The 25,501-nt window shown below is 41.3% G+C and overlaps 1 protein-coding gene across 1 annotated transcript in view; it reads left to right on the top strand.

The window, feature by feature from the left end:
* Positions 1–13,720: 13,720 nt before the first annotated feature.
* The window catches only part of LOC126481805 (triadin-like), a 15,095-nt gene continuing 3,314 nt past the window's right edge, over positions 13,721–25,501 (top strand). Inside the window, exon 1 of the mRNA XM_050105761.1 lies at positions 13,721–13,772. Within this exon, the coding sequence (XP_049961718.1) occupies positions 13,721–13,772 (52 nt within the window). The remainder of the gene's footprint in view (positions 13,773–25,501) is intronic.

Here is a 25,501-nt window from a genome sequence, read left to right as displayed (position 1 = left end):
TTCTCTTTATTTCAACAGTCTCCTCAATTTCTTTTGTCCAAATCATGTGGCCTTTTTTCTTCTTTCTGTGTTTTGTTTTACCTAAAGCTTCACTGGCAGCAGTTCTTAAAATGCTCTTAATCTGTTCCCACTCATTTTCATTACTCTCTGAGTCTGCAACTGTGCCCATTACTGTGTCTAAGCGTCTTTGATAAGGATTCTTGGTTGACTCCTCTTCTAGTAAGTACGCTTCATATACATCCCTTGGTTGTTCTGGGGATTTTTTTACATGTTTTATGCCAATTCTGCTTTAGGGCAACTTTTGCTTGTAGCATGAATCGTCTGTGTCAATGTCGTAACCCCTATATAGACGCACATCCTGGTATGGAACAGCTGTTTTTTAGTTTGCTACGAAGTAGTCAATTTTGGTTCTAAATCCTCTGGCGGACCTTGTGTATTCATGTATGTCTTTGTGTTTAAAGAAAGAGTTTAACATTCTGAAGTTGCTGAAACTTGCAGAATCTCTTAACATGGTTCCACTGCTGTTGACTGTAGTCTCTCCAGTATAGCCAACTATATTATCTACTCTTTCCCTTCCTATTCTTGCAGTGTAGCCTCCACCAATTACAACATAAGCATTCTTATATATCTTATCTAGTGTTAACTGTAGATCTTCATAGAATGTCTCGCTTTCCTTCTTTCTCCCTTCCACTAGGGCATACACTGCTATACAGGTTAGATATCCTCTAGAAATCTTACATCTTATGCTGCACATCCACTCGTTTATCCATGCATACCTTATCAATCAGTTTGTCAATTTTTTAAATTTACTATTTTGGCAACCCCATCTTGTGCTTTTCCTTTGTTCTACTCCACTGTATATCATAGTATAATTTCCTATATCTTTAGTTCCTTTCATTTTCATTTTAGTTTCTGTGGTAAATGCTATATCACAACTACTCTCATATAATATTTCTTGTAGTTCTCCTTCCTTTGTCGATATCCCTCTGACATTCCATGTTATTAAGTTTACATGTTCCGCTATACCATAATATTTAACCTTTTTCATTTTCCGGTTCATCGTATGGTTTTCCATCTGGATTTCCCTACGTAGCCTGTAACTTTTTATTTCGCCTGGCCGCCTTACAGAGGCTGCGCAGTTATAGTTGGATAGTGGGGCTGCCACTTCAAAGCCTTCCAACCTGTCTGATTTTCTTGTAAGGGTTTACGCCCCTATGAAAGTTGGCTTCTCTATGACTATAGAGCCCTCCCTGCCCTGTGTTATGGCACACACTTCGTCTGGCTCCTCTGTCAAGGCCGTCAACTTGGGTGGCCCTGCTGATAGCTATGCTACAATTGGCATAGCCCTTGACTTCATTGAAGCATGCTGGCCTCCTGCCCCATTAAGCCGGTGTCCCCTGGGAGGTATCAAATAAGTTATGAAGAATTAACATCTATAGAACATTAGAACAACACGTAAATTTTGGAGAAGTTTCAGTACAAATGAAAAGAGAACTTTTAACAAGATAGGCACAATATCATTTTCATCAGTTCTACTTATAACTATTACTACTATTACTATTATTATTATTACTATTAGCAGTATTATATTTATATATCTAACAAAAATGTTTTGCTTTAATTTCATGTTGTATCCTTCTATCTTGTGTAAATGAATATATCCTCATTACGCAAGAATAAAGAGGCATATTGGCATTTGAAAAGTGTATAATGCACAGCCTTGTATAATGTCTTACCAGACGTTATGTATATAAGGCAGAGTGTATATATATGTGTATGTTTTGGATCCCCTCACAAACCCCCAGATCAATTTCAGTAAAATTTGCCACAGAAACAGCATGTCTCATAAGTATCAGCACTATAGGGTTTGAAACTGCCTAGCTCCAATTAGCAGAGATAAAGGCAAAAACATGTTTTTCCACCATATGGCGTATAGGTTGCCCTGCACAACAGGCATGTTGTGTGGGAACATTACTGGCCTGCCAAATCAACCCTCTGTGGAGGGCAGCCTACATGTCAGGGTCCCTGACATGTAGGCCTCCCTGCATGACAATGTAGCTAAGAGGGTGGCTGGGTACAGGTTGAGATGGATAGAGGAAGCAATGGACATAGTGGGAAGGAGAAGGAAATGGAGAGAGAGAGAGGAGAGGAGGGACAGATGCTTGAGGCAGGTGGAAGGTGTAGAGGGGAAGTGGGCAGGTGGAGAAGGAAGTGGTGGTGGCAGAGATGGAAAGAGAGAGGGGGAGGAGGATATGGTGAAAGGTAGGAAGTTATTGCCACAGAGGGCTGGAAGAAATGGCTGGAGAGAGGGAGAGGGTGAGACGAAGAAACAGAGAGAATGGGGAGGAGGAGATAGATGGACAGAGGTATGAGGATGAGGTGAACAGACAGAGGGAGAAATAGGTGGACACAGAGAGGGGAAAGAGGAGGAGTGTTCAATATATGTGTCAAACACATATGCAGGTGAAGCTGTGGGGAAGAGGCTAGCAAAACGATATACTCCTAGTTCCACCTTTAGTTAATTGTGCTTTAGTTCTTCATACATGGCACAATATGTTTCTGGAATCATGTGGCTCAAGTGTGAAGACATCACAGCAGAAAATTTCAGATCAACGTAGCTTCTGCCAGATGTCAATTACTTATAAGTCTTTCATAAGCACTTATAGATCCTCTCATTACTGTAGCATTTCTTCTTATAAATGATGTAATATACTGCAGCAATATGAAGAATCTTGCTTTTTCCATTCTTAGGTAGTGAAACCAGCCCTCTTTCTCTGTTTTTAGCTCCTCCAAAGGAGTATCACAGGAAAGCATTACTCATTTTAGTAGCTGTTCTTTTGTCCATCTACTCTATACTGATTATTTCTTTTTTTAACTTCCAAAGTAATATCACTGGACAGAATAATTATCTTATAAGCAAATCTGCTTAATTTGACCATGGCCACAAAATGCTCTGTACTCTTGGACTACTTACTCAGGGCTGTGCAAAGTTGGATTGTGATTGGAAAGTGTAAATGTGAATTGCTACTCACCAGTGTCCCCCTAGATGGGTAATTTCCCCTCAAGAATATGACTTTGAAACAAGAGTGAATCAAGGGAATAAAAATGTAATTGTAAAAGTATTATCATGGGTATATGAAGGTTGAGACTGAGTGCCTATAAATTCTGAATCTGACCAAATGTCAAAGTTTCAATGGTTAAGGACAAGTGTTGTAAGAGATATTTCTTAAACATGTTTCCCCACATGATTGAGATGCAAAAACAGACTCTGCAATGATAAGAAGTATGAGAGAGATTTCTACAGAGGAATGACAAGAAACTGAGTAAATACTATGTCATCAACTGTGATATTCTGTGCTATTGGTGGCATGCCAACAGTGATCATTGCATGGTATGCATTGTGCAGAAATCAGAGGAGAGATTAATTTAGTACACTCACTGTAGTAGGGAGGCAGTTCGGTGTGCTTAAATGTATGAAAAAATTAGCTGAATATAGTAATTTCAACATGTGAAGGTGAATACAGAACATTTTCAGAATTTGTTTTGTCTGCCAGAAAATTAAAGCACTCAATAAATGTATGAAAGATGAATAACATCCGATCTTAAAACAAAACTGATGGAAATTATATCAATCGACATATGTTAATGATCAACAGAAGGTATTAAGTATGTATGTGTGATCTTACATAGTTTCATAAAATATGTGAAGCTGTATGCACTGAAGAAAGCTGTCAGCGTATTAATTATTAGGCATATGTGTGATAAACACTTAATGACTATGGGAAAACCTGAAGCTATACTGTCAGATAATTTAAAATTTCATCCAGAAGTGAATCATGCTGCATGTGTTATCTGAGAACTGAACTGAGTAATGGCACTTGCTCGATGTTTCCAAAGAGGTATATTTAAGATAAAAAATGAAGTAATGCCCTACAGCAGATATGATGAGAGAGACGTGACTGTCAATTTTTTTTAAGTAGGCAGAAAGAGGAGTCTCTGGTGTGCCCTGATGAAGAGAGTATACGAACTTTTTATTGCTTCTTCTATTGTAACAATTTTGTTAATAATATTGGATTTTGGATTAATATAAGAAGCATCAAGTGAAATACAGGGCCTGTATATTTATTTGGCAAACAGTTCAGTTCACTGCATCATTTAGCAACTTCTATGATGGCTGTGTTCAAGACAACCATCACACCAGAACGAAGAGGTAGTTTCCCACAGAGAAGAAAATGCAACTAAGAAAATTTACTATTGAATTTCCTAGAAAGTTTATTTCAGATATGTTTGATGGTGTCTGTTTGGCAGTAGGCCATAAAAGCATTTCATTAACTTCCATTTATGACTTCACAGTTAAAAGTCATAAAACATTCCCAGTCCAAAAACTCTAATTCATTATCCAGTCAGTAGTAAAAATAAAATATATCACACTGGCGAATGAACAGAGATCAGATCCCACAATCTTCAAATCATAAATAAAAAGTAATGTAATTGTACCAGTGATTGTTGAAGTACTAACTGTATTCTGTCTTTGTTCCACATATTTGACACTGAGGATACAATGAGAAAAGGAGAATATTACCAGTAAAATGGGAATAAAATTAAAGAAACAGAAGAAAATTTTCTCCAGAGACAAGTAATTGAACTTAACGCAATGTGAACAGAAATACGTCAGCCAACGGTTGGGTCAAGAACATTCCATTGATCATAGCATGAAAAAGCAATTTCGCCACAATATCTTGATTATTAACCCGCTTTAAACCTTTTTGGAAGGGACAATATTTATTGTAGAGTTAATTTTTCACTGCAATAGAAAACGATTTTCATACACGTAACAATGACAGTAATGAGAAGCCATTTTGTCGTAAACACATATCACAAGCCAAATTTTCCACAACTATTGAGTTTGTTATATTTAAATAATTCAGTTACAGTGTGTACATTATTTCATTGTCAGTAAAAATGGAATAAAATGTCAATGAAAAAATTAATACAAACAATAGTGACACCAAAAATACTGAATCAGAATTTAATGTATCAGATAATCAAAATTACAATGTATTGCAACGGGATGGCAATGTCAGACGAAAACAATGTAAAACTGAACTCAACTGCAATGAATGGACAGAATGTTAGACCAGATACTGGCATGTGGCTAACATTTGATAAGGTTCATAATTAGGATAGAAACAATCCAACAGATGTAGGAAATTTTCTAAGCTCGGTATTGAACAGAATGGACACAAACAAACTCAGTCTATATGCACATTAGACAATCATCATCAGTCGCAGGTATCAACCATAGCAAAATACTCACAGAAATTAAAACAAATAAATACAGAGTTATGTACAGACTTGAGAACAAAAATCACAAATGTGTCCACTGGTCTTGGCAGTTTCATTTCTCAGTACCTTAGACCGAAAAATCACAACACTTTCGGCCGACTTCGAAAATTTGCTTACTAACTTGAACACACAGTTGACAGACGCAACCAATAAATTAGACACAAAATTCACTAATATGTACAATCAACTAAACAAAAAATTTCTAGTATGACTAAAGATCAAGGTCAAAGTGCATGTGAAGTTGAGAACCTTGCAACAGTGTACGGTCGTTTTCAAATGCACATGAAAGCTTAGCTCAAGTGGTAACAACATTTCAAATACACATATCTGAAATGAAGTCTGCATATGAAAATTTACTGAATGATGTACAAAAATTCACGCGGATTTCTGGCTTGAATACAAACTTTTTTGAGAACCAAGGTACAAATATATCAGTAAGGATCTAGAAAGATTAAATGAGAGAACTGAGGCTGGCGCCTTTGATAGCAATTTTACCCTACGTGAAACGTGCGTCTGAGAACAAAAAAACTTTTGTTGACAGGGTTGAAGAGATCACAAACGAAAAAGACCGTAATATTCCCACTAAAATGGATAGTTATATGAAGGCAACAGAAGGTATAATTCGTTCTGAACTTGTCACTGAAAGAGAGAGATTGAACACACCACCTTCTGCAGCTAATCATAACAGAAAAGCAGTAATAGACAGTAGGCACACGAACATTGTTTTGCAAGACGTCAGATTACGACAAAAGCGAAGGAGAACAGTTTGCAAACAAACAAAAGTAAGTTCCAGTTCTACCATAGGCAGTACTGCTGCCTATGAAAGGGCGTAAGACTGTGTCGCAACCTGGTGACATGATGCCTAGCCTATCGTCAGTCATAATAGACAAGGATCTAATAATACATAGATAAGTCCCAGCCTTCTCACAAGAATCCGAGAAAGCACACACTCCTTTGTCTTTGTGAGAGCTTTCAGAAACGTTTAACCTCAGTATTGGTCCGAAATTCTAAACATTAAGTTTGTTGTTGGTTTCATACAAGGTGACACACAGCTGAGAGCACTCAAAGAGCCAGATCATTGTCGAACTATGAACAATTGGAACAGGCATTCCTAGAGAATTACTGGTCTCAGGGAATTCACAGAAGACTACAAATAGATGTTTCTGACCCACAGCCATTTAACATAAAGTAAGGTGGACTCTGTGATGCCTTCTATTTGATGCCTATCGGCACGTCCAGCCAGTATTCTTCACCGAGGCGATATAATACTATCTGTCATTGCAGTCAATATTTGTTTATCAATAAGTTAAATTCAAATTATTAACATCAGCTAGTTGTTTAGCGGTTGCTGCCAAAGATGATCATTTACAGTTACTAGGCAGTCGATTTGTGTTTCGAACTTCGACCATAGATTTTGGAACTATGGTCGAAGCATGACCTCCATGGGTCAAAGGTTTCAAAATGAATTGATATCGTTGATTTTCTGTAACATATGCACACTGAATTACTCGCAATTCCTTCAAAAGTCACTGACTTCTTGTAACACAATTTATTTAATATGATCCACTGTGATGGGTAGTCAAACTTAAGCCCGATAATAAATGTCCAAACAGGGTCTATAAACGAAATTCAAAGAAATTTACTTTTATTAGCCTAGCTTCCAATGAGGTTAACTAATTCACGCATGAATGTGAAAGAGTTGTGAATATTCAGAGCTACAATACTAAAATCTTGATCACAAAGACGCTAAAGACTCACAGCCACTACAAATATTTACAATACATGTGTTGGGTTTATATAATAGTTATGAAACTCTTTGAATAAAGCCCCTTGCTACTTTGCATATAATTCTCTATTCCATTGGCTGATATTATTCTTTTATTCAATTTTTTTGCTTTAAAACGAGAATTCGTGATTTTATATGAAACATGGGAATTTAATAATCTTGGTAATGGTAATAACAACAACAATGGCAATTATAGCAGGAATCAGTACAGCAGCCGCCATAGGAATAGAAAAGTAATGGAGGATTCAGAAATTGACAAAGTAATGGATTCTAAGACAAAAATAATAGAAATTACAATGCAGTGTACAATGACTCACTATCAAGAAGTAATCGTAATGGTTGGAATTATTGGCACTGTCCTGATAATAGACAATAAGGGCATGAACACCCACACATAAATATTAATTATGAAAGTAATAGCTAAAGGAACAGCATCCATATCAAGACCGCCGCTGCGAAGTTCATCACTCGTAAAGCAAATTTAGGTCCTTGTGAAGGAGAGGATACGCTTCACTCGGCGGGAACTGGACATGGTTTCGAAAGAGCTGTTTTATTTGCATATGGAGATTGCATCTAATCTTCCTTCCCTCTCCTGGGAATGGGTCGATGGTGTAACATGGGCCAAATCAGACTGGGTCCGTCAGGAGTATTCTTTAAGACAATCACAGAAGTTCGACCGACTCTTAGCAACGTCACGACAAGAAGATGTTTTTCGGCGCTCTGTGGTAAATTTCACGGATAAGGATTTAGACAACGCGACACTGTCGGTACTTGGGAAAGGTCTGAACTTCGCACCGACACCTAGGACCTTACCTTTAACAGATTTTATTAGTGCTGTTAGAGAAGCTGTCAGGCCTCTATCCAGTGAAGCAGCAGAAGAAATCAGGCGGGAAACATGTCGCGCCCTTACGAGAACTCGGCCTCAGAAGAGCAACATTTCTTCAATGGAAAGGGCTGCGCAAGTTACGCGAAGATCCTCAGACGGTGGTCCTTCCGGCGGATAAGGGGAATGCTACTGTGCTGTTGCCACGTGATATGTATGATTAGAAGATATATAGTTTGCTGAGTGAGACAACGTACAGGAAGCTTGATAAAGACCCTACTCGGAAAGTAGAAAGGAAAACGTCAGAGTTGCTAAACTCCTCTTCTCTGCCACAAGAAGTTGTGAAAAGATTGAGACCTCACCGTTCTGTTCCACCGAGGTTATATGGTCTTCCAAAGATCCATAAGGATAATGTGCCCTTACGCCCCATAGTGAGCAATGTCGGTGCTCCAACATATGATTTATCTAGTCATTTGGCTTCGCTACTGAGACCTTTTGTTGGCAAATGTACGCACCATATTCGCAACTCTACGGACTTTATCAATAGACTGAGAACACTACAGCTGAAGGATTCGGACTTGTTAGTAAGTTTCGATGTCGTTTCACTCTTCACGAGGGTCCCTCTTTTGGATTCATTGTCACTTATCGGCAATAAGTTTACGGCCGATATAACGGCGCTGTTTCACCATGCCCTGTCCTCTACTTACTTTCTATTTAATAATGAATATTTTGAACAACTTGACGGTGTTGCCATGGGCAGTCCTCTGTCCCCTCTGGTAGCAAACTTTTATATGGAAGACTTTCTGGCGGTACGTGGACGATAGCTTTGTAGTGTGGCCTCACGGTGAAGAAGAGCTTTCACGGTTTTTACATCATCTGAATTCCATCCACACAAACATCCAGTTTACGATGGAAGTTGAAAAGGATGGTTGCCTACCATTTCTGGACGTCATGGTTAAACGCAGGGTGGATGGGTCATGGGGGCATTCTGTCTATCGAAAACCCATGCATACGGATCTGTACCTGCAGGCGTCAAGCTGTCATCACCCATCACAAACTATGGGCGTCCTTCGAACGTTGGTGCATAGGGCACATGTCGTGTCTGATAAAGACAGCCTTGCAGACGAATTAGAGCACTTGAAATCGGTATTTCAACATAATGGATATTCTGCACATCATGTCAGTACTGCTTTTAGGAGGAAAAAACGTGACCACCCACAAGATCAAGAGGACAAGGAGGTGTTTAAGTCCAGAGCATTTCTCCCATATGTCGGAAACATTTCACCGAAAGTAGGCAGAATTTTAAAGAAACATCGTGTGAAAGCAATCTTCTGGCCACCTACAAAGACTCGTGCTCTTCTGGGCTCAGCCAAGGATGATCTGGGATTACGGAAGGCGGGAATTTATAAAATAACTTGCGAGTGTGGGAAAGCCTACATTGGTCAAACCACACGCGCAGTACACGACCGCTGCGTTGAACATGAGCGCCACACTCGCCTTTTACAGCCCAGTAAGTCGGCCATAGCCGAACATTGTATTTCCACAGGACATACTATGGATTATTCGGCCACGAAAATCTTGGCCCCATCGAGATCCTACTGGGATTCAGTTGTGAAGGAATCTGTGGAAATACGTTTAGCGGAAAATCTCATTAATCGTGATGGCGGCTTTTTATTGAATAAGGCCTGGGACCCGTTGATTTCTTTAATTTCAACCAAAAGAAAACTTTTTACGGCTTCTGACATGTCGAACGACAAGTAATTTTAATATTGAAATTTTGCATTTTATTGTTTTGGACACGTCTGCGTACATGTTTTACTTTTTTCACGCATTCGTTTGCGCTCCATAGATGCAGTAATATTGTAGAGGGCCTTGGAATCGACAGGTGGCGCGCATGCTACGGTAACTTCCGCATGCGCGCCTGCGGCACTTTTACGTATAAATAGAGCGACTTGCACTACCAATCTCCAGTGTCAAACACTCGCCTGAAGATAGCTGTAAGGTTGTCAGCCGAAATATCGTAGAAAGAAGTCGATGAGATCCGGCTGCAATCCCGAAATCTTGTGGAATATTCGATACGCCGGGAAAATTTCAAGAGTCACGATGTCATACCGCTATTTCCCTAACATTAAGTGTAGAGTACAACAGGTCATTAAAGAAATGTGTAATCTGTCAAAAGGCCAAACACTTAAACAGATCATGATTCAATGGATTACATCCTCTTATACCAGTAAAATCGCTTGACTTCCTATCAGTCGATGCTGCAGCTCCTTTTCCAACAGCAAGAGGAGGAGGAGGAGGAGGAGGAGTGAAATATGTAGCAGCATTGTACAACGTGTTTTCTAAGTATCTGTAGATGTATGCTACTAATACTATAACGGCAGGGCTTATAATCAAACGAATCATGAGAGAATATTTTGTGAGAGTGGATAAACCAAAAATTATTCTGACTGATAATGCAACTAACTACACAAGTGCGAAGTGGTATTTACGTATCCAAATTTCGTCCTGAGGCCAGCCCAATAGAGTGGGCATTTCGTTACTTTAACAGGTTTGTCAAAATGTATAAAACACACAGACACACTAAGTGGATTGAATACGTGAGGACCTTTCAACGGATAGTAACTAATTTGCCACGCTTACCAACAGGTTTTACACCAATCGAATTAATGTACGAGAAGTATAAAATAGGACTAAGTTAAGCCCTTACCTAAGTTTTCTGAGAAGGAGAACTGTTAGAAGAAAAGATTAGACAGGTATTAATAACTATAGAAGCAAAGTCAGAAGCTGGGAAAAAACAGTGTGACAAAAGAATACATCACATAACTACCTTTCACACTGGACAGAAGATGCTGGTGTGCACACATCTTCAATCTACAAAACACAAGAAGCTTAACCAAAAACGGCAGCTGTTGCACATAGAACTGTACATTATACACAGAATACCACACCTGGGCTGCTATTTGCTGAGCAACACAAAAACAGGGAAAATATGTGGATTGTATTCACATAAAGGTATCAAAGAATTTATATGCTAAATGAAAGACAGCAATGCATGTGAATCACTACTGCACTTACTAAAACTCTAAAAACAGGTCTCAGAAGACCCAATGTATGACTGACTACCATGTCAACCTCAGCTTATAGGCATCACTGGATGTGGATATGGAGGGGTGTGAGGTTAGCACACTGCTCTCCCGGCCATTGTCAGTTTTTGTGACCGGAGCCACTACTCCTCAATCAAGTAGCTCCTCAATTTGCCTCAAAAGGGCTGCATGCACTCCACTTGCCGACAGCACTCGGCAGATCGGACAGTCACCCATCAGAGTCTACACCTACAACCTAATGGAAAATACAACACTGTTATATGTAAACCAAAACAAAAAAGGTCAATGCACCTCAACCACTTCAGTGCCTACAATCCTTGCAGAAAATACAACAGTCTGTAATCTTTATAGAAATTTGGAGAGTCTAACTGATAGTAAAAAATGAAAACACTTCTAGGATATGACAATATACATTTTTTGCTTAACTACACACAAAATATCCATATTACTTCTGGAACAAATTGGAGAATCTCATAATGAATGTTACACTAGGCATACTCCAAGGTAAATACGTATGTTCTTTCAAATCTATTATGAAAACTTCGTTACTCTATTCAGAGCAAAATGACAATAAACAATCTGTACATCAAATACATTTTTGGAAACAGTGAGTGTGGATGACAACAGTAGAGTCTGGCAGCCTGTGCTCGACACAAAGCAAGGGAAAGAATTAGCTGAGCTGTGGGTGATAAACATTTCCCTCCTCTCCTCTTCTCAATTAGTCTGCAGCAGCCAAAATAGCGAACGTGCGCTATATCCAATGTGCTTGTGTGCCACTAAACAAACAGTGATTGAATGTAACAGACACAGCATGTTGTACAAACATTAACTAGTGAAAAATGACAAAATAAGACTTAATTGTGCAAAGGAAATACTACAAATAAACCACATTAAGTAAACAATGATACATACCTAAGGAAATTCGAATGAGGGGAGTTGCAATTTTTCCATGTTACGTATACAACTAGATGTGGCAACCATCGATTACCAATGACTCTGGAATGAGAAGTGCTCTATCTTCAGGGCCTGTGAATTTTGAAACTGGTTTTACTCTTGTTGTTCTTTCGAATACTCTGCGATGTTTAGGGTGATCAGTGATCATGTGTTAATAAAGTGTGTTTGCCATAAAAGATTGATTATTTCTATCCACGGAATTCGTCAACATTGATAGAAAACCTATGTTGGTGACCCTGAGTTGCGTGCATACCCTTCAATCTGTATAGCCTATTACTTATTACCGGTTTCACACCAACTCAAACAATGATTCAACTTCCAACCTTCCTGAAAGTGCATGATGTCACTACTGTGGAACTGACTTTTGATTGGGAAGTGCAATGTGCGCAACGTTTTTTCCACAGGTGCTACCAATACAAAGAAAATGTTCAGTTCTCCAGTATTTACTTGGTAGGGACAGACATCACTAAGCTCCTTTGTTATGCCACACTGGGTGCAGCACAAACCTACATTGACACCTGCTGCTGGATTCTGTGTTCACGAAGAAGTTTCTTCAGCACAGATTCAGGTTCTCTCTCTCCCCTCACTCCACTACAGACCACTTGACTGTACAGTTTCGGGGTTCACATAAATGGTTCCTCTCTCCCCAGTGCGGTCCCGTGTCGCACATCTTCAGTGCTGACTTTCCCACTGATCGCACTCGGCCATTTAATATGCCCACTTCCGCATCGGTCAATGGGGCACTGGTGTCAACTGCATTGGGATACCCCAGCATCTACCCAACTTACCACCCACTGCACACCACAGGGACATTTGCGCCGTGGTCATGTCCCGCCACTTGGCGTGCAATCACAATTTTTTGGGAATCCATTTGTGTTGATCGTCGATACTTCCACAGCTACCGCATCAGGTCATGTGCTGCTCCCTCCTACAAAGACCACAGAAGACGGATCTATCACAGCTCATCTTGGCACTGCTGCTTTCGTTTCATCCATCTTGTTTCACTGTTCTTCTGTGTCAGCTACACTGTGTTCATTGTGTGGCCATACAGGGCCCTTCTCCACATGAATGTGAGTGCTGGGCATCATATCACTCCAACAGAAGTGCCAGACTTTCTTTGGACCATCGTACCTGTCGCCATTGCACAGTCGACGCCAGTGGACGCTACTCATCTGAAATCTCACACAGTCCGCATCCTACTGACTCTGCCACAAGATTAGCCTTCAGGTCATTTTTTTAAACTGCTGCTGATACAATTGGACAACTCCGTGTACTGGTTTACCTTGGTGGACAACTTGTTGGACATACACAGTATCGTAGATGATGGCAATCATTTTGTCTGTTTCGTGAACCATCTGTATGACCACCCAGATTTTAATAGTGACTTGTTACTAAATCCACCCCAGCTTAACAAATTCGCTTCTGCTCGCACATCCTCATCGATGCATCTTTCATTTATGTCAGCAGAGGCAATCCACAGTATCATTTACGTCACGAGTTTAGGTGACAGAACACCTTCCCAGGTGTGGTGACGCCCATGTGTTCAGGTTAGGACAGAAGTCGAGCTGGACTTAGTGCTCTAGGCATTATGGTCAGTTAAACTGTTGCAGGAACACACCTCATCATCATGCAAGGATAAATTATGGTTGGCTAACCTGGCATATGACATTCTTTCACTGCCACCTACTTCCCTTGCATAGCGCAATGTCTGCTACTAAGGTTGGTATGCCAGCACCAGAACCTCCTCTGCTGGTTGGTAGATGTCGAGCGTGGGCTCACCTTGGGCAATGCAATGAACTGCAGTCACTTAGCAGCCAGAAATGGGAACCACCAGCCACTTCTTGCTTAACATCCCTGACTACAAACGAGCTAGCACATGCCCTCATGCCATTCCCCTCTCCTGCTTCCGCAGAAGGCGTAGTGGTCCCAGCTGACCCATGTGCACCACCCCACCCAGTATCCTCTATACTGGTTCCAGACAACTTTCCGGATACTGCCTGCAACTGCCAACCAGCCTGCACGTTCCCAAATGCTTCAAATGGGCTGCAGTAGGTGCCATGGCTTACAAGGATAACCAAGGCGACCTACAAATGTTGCATTTTAGTTCGATCTTCTACTCCACGAGGCCGTCTGTACACCTCGGATTTATGCTCACATCACGATTTCCTTGTCAACACTGGAGTTGACAGTGTTCTTCCACTCTGATTCACAGTAGCAGATGTGATACCAACCAAATTTTTCCATCAAGCAGCTAGTAAACTGGCACTTCACATTGACGGCATGCTCTCTTACCTATTAAACTCGAGCCCAGCAAACCGTTCATATGATCCTTTCACACGGCCAATGTCAGAGATGCAGTACTTGGCTCTGATTTCCTGATTCACTTCTGTGTGTTGCCTGACGACCTATCATCTGCTTTATTTCACCATGTTTCAGGCGCATACATTGCATACTCAGTCACTCCCTCTGCTCTTTCTCCCTCTCAGCCCCCTGACGATACTGATGCAGCTGTCAAGTGCTCTTCCAGGCAAACTGCCTCACCAATTCTGTCACTCGGCTCCAAACCAAGCACACCGAGGTCGACGACCTTCGCACTCACAACACACAATTGAACTGCACCATCTTGATGGCTGCCTATGCTGCCATACCTTGACACTAACGATGCACCTCCTGTGAATCCAGCGCACTTGCCTTTATCTGCACTGACAGCACCTCTGCTTGACGCATCACCTTGTGATGTTCATCAATTCAAATGAACACTATTACAAATGGAACAACATGTAAAATTGTCACGACAGATGGTCTCCGTGGCATCATAAAGCACACTGCCTGCCTCCACACAAAATATGCCCTTCTAAGACTACAATCGATGAATTTCTGCAGGCAGGTATTGTTCGCCTGTCTGATGGTAATTGGTCTTCCCCCATCCACTTAGTGCCCACGATGAACGGCACAGCGCTCCTCTGTGGTGTCTATTGTCCATCTCAATGCACATACTTAACAGAAAATTATCCTGTCCCACACATTCAAGACTTTGCACAACTACTTAGCGGGGTATGCATTTTCAGTGTTTTGGACTGCCACAAGGCATATTCACAAATACCTATGGAAGAGAGTGACAAGAAACAGCCTTTATCATTCCCTTTGGCATTTATGAATTTTGTTAGATGTCTTATATGACCTCAAAAATGTGGCTCAAACTTGGAAAAATTTCATAGACTCGCTTCACTTTAACTGCTCTTGCTGCTATGTATACCTAGACGACATTCTCACTTTCTCCTCCTCTAACGAAGAACAAGAGCCACACCTGGCCATTGCACAGGAATTTCTGGCATGTAATGGAGTCGAGATTAATCATGATAAATCACAACTTTGATGCTTTTCTTACCTTTCTTGGTTACACTGCTTCCTGTGAGGGTATACATCCTCCATGAAATTAGGTCAACCGCATTCACAAGCTACCACTCACGGTTACTTCGCGAATTGCACTGGTTTTTGGGGATCAGCAATATTTACAGATGCGATCTGCTGATGGTGGCAATTATTCAAGCCCCCCTTATTACTAATGCATTAGCTGGCAGACAAACTTCCGGTAGCTGCCAGGTGCAATGGTACGATGAAAGCTTTCAAGGACCTCAAAACAGCTGTAGAATATGCTGTCACTCTCGCCAACCCCTCGCCAGACACTTGCATCTCTATTACAGTGGACGCAAGTGATTTCACAGCAGGTGCAGTTCCTCAACAGCACGTTCCTGACAACACGCCCACTCCATTTTTTTACTCCAAAAAGCTGTCCACAGCTCAACATAAGTCATTGGCTTTTGACAGGGAACTTCTTGCGGTATACAAGGTCGTCAAATATTTCCATGCAGACATCAAAGGAAGAAACATAACAATTTTCACGGACAATCCTGCCATTGACCTTCCTCCATGCAGGTCTCAGCAGATGGATCTCATCTGTCAGTACATGACAGACATCTGGTATATCTGTGGCTCAGAAATGTGGTAGCTCATTATCTGTCATGTGTCAATATGAACTGGTCCACTTACGGGACAATGATATTGAACTTCACAACCTATGTCAGACTTCATCCACTTACCTAAAGATAGTTTCTTGCAAGCTACAGGGCTCAGTCAGATCTTTATGGTGCCATTTGTCCACGAGTGTTTCTCAGCTTATGGTCCTGGCTGCTTTGCATTGCCAAGTTTTTGCTGCTTCGCATGATCTTTCACACACTGGCGCTAAGGCTACTACAAGTCTTGTCATGGAACACTTTGTGCGGTCAGGTGTCTAAGAAGGGCTGCCGTGTGTGGGTTCATGCCTGTGTGCCGTGTCAGTGCAGCAAAGTCAGCAGATGTATGCAGCCCCCTCTAGACGAATTTGACATTCAAAGAGGCCGTTTCTGACAAGTGTATGTAGACCTCAGCGGGCCGTTACCTGGGTCTGATGATTTGAGATATATCTTGTTCATCATCGACTGTGTTACACATTGGGTGAAGGCATATTCTGTAACAAGAGCATTTGTATCTTCCTGGATAGCTAGAGTTGGGTGCCCTACATCCATCACTAACAATCAGGGTAGGTAGTTCAAATCATTGTTGTTTAACAAACTCTGCATGCTCTATGGTGTGGAAGAATTTTGCGCTACAGCGTACCACCCTCAGAGCACTGGTTCGGTAAGCATTGGCAAAGGGCTCTGTAAGAAGCCCTCAAGTGCCATGGTGGTGAATGGTTTGACGCCCTTCCCTGGGTTATGATAGGAATCGGACGACTTATATGGCAGACCTCAAACGTCACTTACCGAGGTCCTGTATGAGGAAACATTAGTCCTCCCAGCTGAGCTCATTGAAGATGCTGCAGCTTCATCTTATCTGATCTTCCCACTCTTGTTGAGCATGTCTGGTCACACACAGCTGCTGTTCGTATGCCTCCTCTGTGAACACATCCCTGTCCCCTGGTTTTCTTGTATTTGGCCCTGGCTTGTGAGTTTATTATGTTACAAGATGGCACAGTTGAAACAGCGCTACAGCCATCTTACTCTGGTCCACATCTGATAATGGCACTGTAACACTATTATCGAAATTACCTATAATGATATTATCTAACTTCTTTGTTTGTTTTTTACTTAATGTGACTTCTGTATAACCAAGCTCTTTGATGTAACATTTATTTAAATGTATTCATTATTTATGATAATTCATGTAATTGTAATTAATATATGGCTGTAATTTGAAAAGTAATGTGCTGTAAAAGAATGTAACAATCAAAACTTTAATTGTAATAGTGGTTCATGCATAGGGAAAGTAGGCTTGTAATCATGTGAAAGTTGGAGTGAAGTCCCTCCGAAATAGAACTAGATAGGCAGGAATTGAAAAGATGGATTTGGCAGTCGAACTGCAAAGCTTCTTTTTGGCAAGAGTCAATCGGTGGCTAGCAGGGAAAGGGTGCAGATCTTGTGAACTGAAAGAGGCAAGAATCGCGGAGTGGCTGCGCGGTTAGAGGCACCATGTCATGCATTGTGCAGCCCCTCCTGCCGGGGGTTTGAGTCCCCCCTCGGGCATAGGCGTGTGTGGTGTTCTTAGCATAAGTTAGCTTAAGTAGTGTGTAAATCTAGGGACTGATGAACTCAGCACTTTGGTCTCTTACAAATTCACACACATTTGAACATGAGGCAAGAAGAACTGCAAGATTACATAATACAGCCTCAGATGCAGACACTAAGAAGAGCCTTTTCAGAGCTTGCTACACAGGACACTTTTGCTGCCTTTTTTTTTTTTTTTTTTTAAATAGTACAGGAGACCGACATTGCCACCTTCATCTCAAAATATCAGTTGAGGACTGTATAATTGCACGCACCAATTATGTGGTTTCATTTGCAATAATAACTTTGTCTTCTGTAAATTTTGTGTTGAGCCATCATATTTTATCCTTAGCCATTTACCTACAGGTTCCTATCCCAAGTGCTATGATGAATATGAGTATCCTATTTTACTGAACTGAAAAGTAATTATTTTTCTTAACAAAAGTTAACAAACTTTGTGGAGTTGTAAGGTACACAATTATTTAGTGAGAGTAAGTTTTCAAATACTCCCTGTAGTTTTCATAAATGGGCAGTTAAAGTATTCAATTCAAAGATTTTTCTTATTGAAATAATAGTGTTTAGTGTAGTTAACAGTGTTTCTCATATTGTGTTGTGACTAAACTGTTCAGCCCTGATCTGAATGTACCAATAAATTGCTTTCTGACTCCCCTTGCTAATAGTTGAGCCACATTTACATGTCATATTACAATAACAGCAATCAAGAATAAGCAACTGACTACAGACATTCAAACTATAGTAGATACAGTTATCACATGTCCACTTGAGTTAAGTAATATAAGGAAGTTAATGTTCCTTGAAAATGCAAATAATAATCAGTATAAAAGATACAATTTCTTCATAACTATTTCAATAGTAGTAATTTCCTATAACTAAACTAACAGAAGACCTCTTGTCCAAGTCAGTTGTGCTTCACCATTAGTAAGCACTTTACCTATAATTATCATTATCTTTCTACTCTGATGTACAGATAGTGAGTGTTATTGAGAGCCAGTTGTTGCCTAAACGCATTAGTGCTCCTCCAGTGTAGTTCAAGTCAAGTCACTGGTACATTACTTGTTAAATTATGCTACTGTCTGCAAAACAGAAGTTCAGTATCAAGCGAAGTCAAGTCTAAGAGTTAACTTTCTTTACGAACCATACAAGTACTGGGTACAACTTTGCCTAATTAGGCTGGTTGCTTCCTTTGAATAGAAATCTTTAGCGAAACAAAACTAGTACAATATCTTTCCATCATGTATGACCACAATCAAAGAAGTATCCTTTCACAGGAATAACATTATCGGCATATTACTAATTCAATAGCAGCCAGTAGAGCTATAGCATGCATAGCCAATTTTGTGGACATCCTCATTAACAGCCAGTGTCAGACAATTTCACTTCAGCAGGTTAAATCAGCTCGGACAATCGAGTAATTCATCCCACAACCTTTTGAGTTGAGTTCACCACAGTAGTGTGATGTCCCAGAACTTGCACATACCACACCTCTGCCTATGCACCATTCAGATCTTGTGTGAACTTGGTCTATGCTCGTCAGTCACTCAGTAGTTGCCTGTGAAGATCCCCCTCCCTTGCCTCACTCAGACTCTATGTGTGATGATCTGCTGCCTCAGAGTCAACCACATATTGTGTATGACATTACATTGTCGCAAGTGTTGTCATCCGCTGTTCTGTCAGTGTGTGCTAGTGTTTCTCCTGAGCTACAACATTTTTCCCCTACTTCTCCTACAGCTCCCCCTATGACTACCATCGACGAGATTTGCTTTCCTAGCAGCACTTTTGGGTGGCCGTGGCAAGCTTTCCTTGCATCTCCAAGATGGATCACTCTTTATCCTCTGAGTGAGGGAAACTTTCCTCAAGGCCACATGTGCTTCACATGTAACCATCCTGTGCACACAACCCGTCCCAGATAGGGTGGAGGTGGTTGGAATAACAGCTATATTTGGCACCAACGGAATGCTCAAGAAACACATCTCCCTCTTCGCCACTCCTCCGACACCGCCACAGCCCATGCTGGTCCAGTTCATATGTGCAGGTCGACCAGTCCATCCTCCTTACTGGATGGTGGATTACATCTTCTCTAGTCCACCCTGCATGGACCTCCCTGACCCCACAAGAAACACTCCATCCATACCTTCTGTTCGGACCAGGGCTCGTCATGCTACTTTGCACAATCAATAGACATCTGTCGAGTGGCCTACAACACCAACTCCCCCCCCCCCCCCCCCCCCCCCACCCAGCCACCCAGTGCTCCGCATTCCTGGGGAAAAGGGGGGGTGGGGGTGGGAGCACCTCTGTGGCGGTCATCGATTGCCAATGACTCTGGAATGAGGGCTGCTCTATCTTCACAGCCAGTGAGCTATCAGCTGTATAACAGGTATGCTTATGAACAAGTTTATACAACTACAGCCACTGTCAATAATAGTAATAACAACAGTAATAATAAAAATTTTTGTGCTTTTCCATTTTTTCGGATAAATGTACAAGATCCCTAACAGATGCATTGGCTCACGAGTTTATTTCCAGGCTGAAAATCAGATATCCATCTGAGCCACTGAGGGCACAGAGGACAGTGCGAGTGCATGGACTATCTTGCGCACGTCTCCCGCGAGACCCACATTCTCACCTTGTATGTCCACACACTACATTCGTAGTGTCCCACCCCAACACACTCATTACTCGTGGAAGACATTCTTACCAAGTCCCGTAAGAGTTTGGGAAATATGTGTGAATCTGCACAGAAGGAGGAGGTCATGGCCGGTATTGCCAGAACTATATACTTATATGGATTTGGTGTCTGTTCTTTCGGACATGTCCGAAAGAACAGACACCATTGATGACCTGCAGCCGTCTAGAACGAAATTAGAATTATATTACTACCTTCAGCTGCTGACGGGTGTTGATATATATCAATGGGGACAGGTGAAACTGTGTGCCCTGACCGGGACTCAAACCCGGGATCTCCTGGTTACATGGCAGACACACTATCAATATGAGCCACCGAGGGCGAGGGCACATAGGATAGTGCGACTGCATATGCTTTGACAGATAACAGAGAAAACTGTGTGACTGTGAAACTTGCGTTTATTTGGTGCAGCTTATGGCCTAAAGCACACCGCTGTCGATCCCACATTTAAGTGATTATCAGAGAAACCAGTGATACAGCTTTTCGCGAATGTTCATATATACAGTGTGGGCCTACAGCACAGATAAACGTGACTCACCACAAGATCACCAGACTTCAGAAGCATAAATGAATGTAACAATTTCACAATCAATGGTGATGTGCTTTAGGCCCTTATGATCCTCACAAGGGAAACTCCCCATCGCACCCCCCCCTCCCCCTCCTCCCCTAAGATTTACTGCTAAGAGGGCTCAGGCTCAGTGGACAGCCCATCAAAAACTGAACGTAGATTAAGCATGGAAACTTGTTGGGGGGGGGGGGGGGGGGGGGCGTGGGGACCCTGAATGGCCCAAACTCGGGAAGTACAACACCGAACACAGACGAAAAGCCATGGGGTCATGGTTAAGTGGTGATGGAGTTAGACTACAAAACAAATGAGCCTCTGTTCAAAGCTCCATTGTGCCAATCCCCCCCCATTACTCCCTTTCACAAAATTATGAACTGCCTGTGCAGCCATGGATGTGTCTGTTCATTGCATTCAAATTTATATCTGTGTCACGGTGTAACATCCATTTGCAACAGTGAGGAGCTTGGAAGAGACATATAATGAAAGTTGATTCTGCACAACTACTCTACTAGCAGCCAAAAGAAGTGGCTTTGGAATGGGAACCGCAAATGTTTGATGACAAGGTGACAAGTCAAACAAATCCTCCACTGGGAAACACGTCTGGTGTGTCATACACGTCATTAGTGACAGCATGTGTGTCATATGATACACTTGTACACCTGATGAGTGAGTGAGAGATATGCTTCCTTCCCCAATTTAGGTGTTACAAATGTGGATGTGATCACTCACAATGAAATGATGAGAATATAATAGTCTGTCACATAATCTGCAACAAATAGACGCATGTTTCACAGTCACACAGTTTTCTCTGTTATCTATCAAAGCATATGTTTTTAACTTTTTTCAAGTCGAGTTCTATTTTGGAAGTTTTGAGTCTTCAATTCCTTTGTTATAACATTGTAACCCACTTAGTTGTTGTTTTCATTTCTGTGAGATATCTATGTGGTAACTCGCCTGCTCTCACCATTCAGCACATTTACTTGTGAAGTAATGTACTCTTCCCACATGACTCATATTCTATAACCAACGTATAGTATGACAGTTGCCAAGTCTATAGAAAGAGAACAAACATTTCAGTAACCAGATGGGCAGTTGACAATTTTGAGAAAAAAAAAATAAATAAATAACATAAAAAATTGGCAATAGACAATTTTGAACACTACTCATCTGCTTCGCAGCCCAACACCATAATCGCTGAGTGATGACACTTTGGCTACTTGTAAAGTTGGACCATTTGCTGTTTCTATTTTGCTTTTTTTTTTCTCCTCACAGTTCAGTATACCTTCTTTCTGTTCTCATGCTTGATCTGTGGTCAATTTTTGATGGGTTATCCTATTATCCTATACACTGGACCATCTTATCACTACATCTGGGGGGGGGGGGGGGGGGTGTACTATGGGGAATTTCCCTTGTCAGCACCTTAAATGAATTACTGTATGATAACATATGACAACAATGTTATGAAATGGAAAGTTGTTACTCTCCTTTTCATAATATTGTTGCATTCCATCCTGGATTTTTCATTGTTTGATTACTGTATGATAAATTTCATAGCTTAATATACTATAACTCACTCTGAAACCCAAAAAAATAGGTTTACTGTCGGTACAACTTTAACACATACCAATATCTGATCTAATTTTATTACAGTATATAGTGAGTGAATAAGCATATCTGAGCAGTGGTCTATCATCTAGCAGAATTTATGCCGAGCAGTCAGGAGTAAAATTGTGCTGCAGTCTGTTACCCCCTGGTGGCACCGATGTAAGCTTCTAGTTGAGTGGCAAGGGCTAGGGCTGGCTGTGCAAATTGCAAACCATGCACATTGTTAATCAAATCCATATGCATTTATCCATAAGGCAGTTAAGCTCACGCGAGTTGTGCATGCGCAACAGCTCCTTATAAAGTGCACAACTAATGGTGTGTTCATGACCCTTATGCCAAGTTTCACGGAGTACAGGGGAGCAGTAGCAAGGTAGATTTAAGTGCCATATCTTTCAGATTGCAGGATCTATGTTAAGCTTAACAGTATTCAAAGAAAATTAACCATAAATCTGCAAGGTGTCAAAAGATAGGGTGTTCACGTGCTCTTACGCAGCAGCCGCCACCATGTGTTTGAGTGTAATAGGCTGGTTATTTCTATCTGTGGAATTTGTCGGCAATGACAGAAAACCCACATGGTTGTAGGAACAAAGAGTACATTTGATAACCCCATCGCTAGCCAATCTATTAGGCATAAGAATAAACATATATAACGAGGATCATTACTGCACACATTGCATTTTCCACACAGATTTTGCTAATATGAAATATTTTATCAAGTGACATGTCCATTTTGCCACATTAAGCGACAAATTTCAAAACCAAAATCACTGATCCAACCGTATGTAGCCACAGGACTATGTACACGAAGAAAGGTAATCAGAGTAAGAAGCTATATATAAAAGAAATTATTTACTCGGAAAGATCTGTGGTCACACCAAGCAAAGAACTATTTACAGAAAGATTATGATTATACTAAAGTAACAAATAAAACAAATGTTAACGATTAAGGTAAGAAGAGGAATACCCTAATGAATACAGTGACAGTACTAAAATTAAGTTCGATTTATATAAAACTATCTAGAGCTACTTGCAATAAGAAAGAACTACACTATTTAAATTACTCCTACGTTAAATTGAATATGAAAAACTAATGTACTTCATAGGAAGAAAAAGAAAGAAAAATAAGAAGAAAATGAAATTACATCAAATTAGGAACACACAATTAACAAGGCAAAAACTTTGCTAGCTAGCAACTACAAGTCTCAAGCTAAGTTAAGGTTCATTGCAGCGAATAAGCATTACTTACCCAAACACAGTGCAGCAGGGAAAGCACTGTCAAAGAGCACATAAGGAAATATTAATAGACGTATACACTGATCAGCCAGAACATTGTGACCACCGGCCTAATAGCTGGTACATCCACATTTGGCACAGGTAACGGCAGTAGCGCATCATGGCATGGAACTAATGAGGCCTTGGTAGGTTGCTGGACACACAAAGTCATCTAATTCCTGTAAATTTCGGGGAAAAAGGGGGGGGGGGGGGCTTGGAGTTCTGATGCCACATTCAATCACATCCCAGATGTGTTCAATCAGGTTCAGATATGGAAAGTTGTTAGGCCTGTCACTTTGTTCCTCGAACCACTCCAACACACTCCTGGCTTGTAACAAGGTGCATTATCTTGTTGAAAAATGCCACTGTTACCGAGAAATGTGGCCATGAAGGGGTGTATGTGCTCTGCAACCAGTGTACGCTACTCCTCGACTGTCATGGTGCCTTGTATGTTTTCTACTGAACCCATGGATGCCTACATAATGTTTCCCAGATCATAATTGAGCTGCCTGCCAGCTTGTCTCTGCCCCACAGTACAGGTGTCAAGGAGTTGTACCCCTGGAAGATGACGGATTCATGCCCTCCCATCAGCATAATGAACAAGGTATCAGGATTCATGAGACCACACAAAGCTTTGCCACTGCATCAACATCCAGTGTCAGTGGTCATGTGGTCAGTTCAGTTATAGCTGCCGATGATGTGATGCTAATATTGGCACACGCATGGATGTGCATATGCATTTGGCTGTGGAGGTGCATCGTTACGAGTGTTCGGTGCACTGAGTGCTCACATACACTTGTACTCTGTACAACATTAATGTCTGATGTTAGTTAGGCCACAGTTTGACAACTGTTCTATTTTACCAGTCTGCCCAGCCTAAAATGTTCAACATCTGAAACGAGGGGTGGCTGCCCACCACAACGATGTCTGGGCGTGACTTCACCTTGGTTTCGCCATGTGTTGAAGACACTCACAAAGGCACTCCTCGAACTGTTGATAAGTCTTGCAGTCTCCAAAATGCTCATGCCAAGTCTCCGGGCCGTCACAATCTGCACATGGTAAAACTCAGATTCCTCACCTTCCTTATTCCACACCCAGACAGCACGGTCACTGATATTACAGGCACCATGCCTGCGTCTGGCTAGCAGTCATTCCTCATCAGGTGACACTACTATCAACTGGATGGCTTTATATTGATAGTAGGTCGGTGTCATAACGTTTTAGGTCATCAGTGTACTCTGATGAGGTATGAGGACAAAACATTATTAACAAAAATGTTAAATGTACAGAGCTATACTTTGTTGTGCATATGTGTGAATGAACATGCTGACTGAACTATGGGCAGTTATGCATAATTAATTAAGAAGTTACGTAGTAATAAGAATTTTGTAGGGAATGATGCAAAATAGCATGCCCTGCTTGGCGGAAGGATTGAACTGGAGGTGGGAGGTACCAAATAAGAGTCCCCCCCCCCCCCCCCCATATATTAGTTTATAAGGTATGTATAATTGTGACTGTGAGAGAATTTATGGAAAGGAGGGTGAGTATGTACATTTATAATCAGTACATTGAAACAGCTAAACACGGGCGTAGCCCCGCCCCCCCCCCCCCCAAATCTCTCTCTCTCTCTCTCTCTCTCTCTCTCTCTCTCTCTCCCCCCCCCCCCCCCCTCTCTCTCTCACACACACACACACCACACACACACACACACACACACACACACATATATATATATATATATAAAAAATCGGGTTGTC

This window comes from Schistocerca serialis, chromosome 5 (genome assembly GCF_023864345.2).
Source record: "Schistocerca serialis cubense isolate TAMUIC-IGC-003099 chromosome 5, iqSchSeri2.2, whole genome shotgun sequence".
Taxonomy (NCBI): domain Eukaryota; kingdom Metazoa; phylum Arthropoda; class Insecta; order Orthoptera; family Acrididae; genus Schistocerca; species Schistocerca serialis.
Note: the sequence above shows the minus strand (reverse complement) of the source record. Positions and strands in the feature narration are given on the sequence as shown.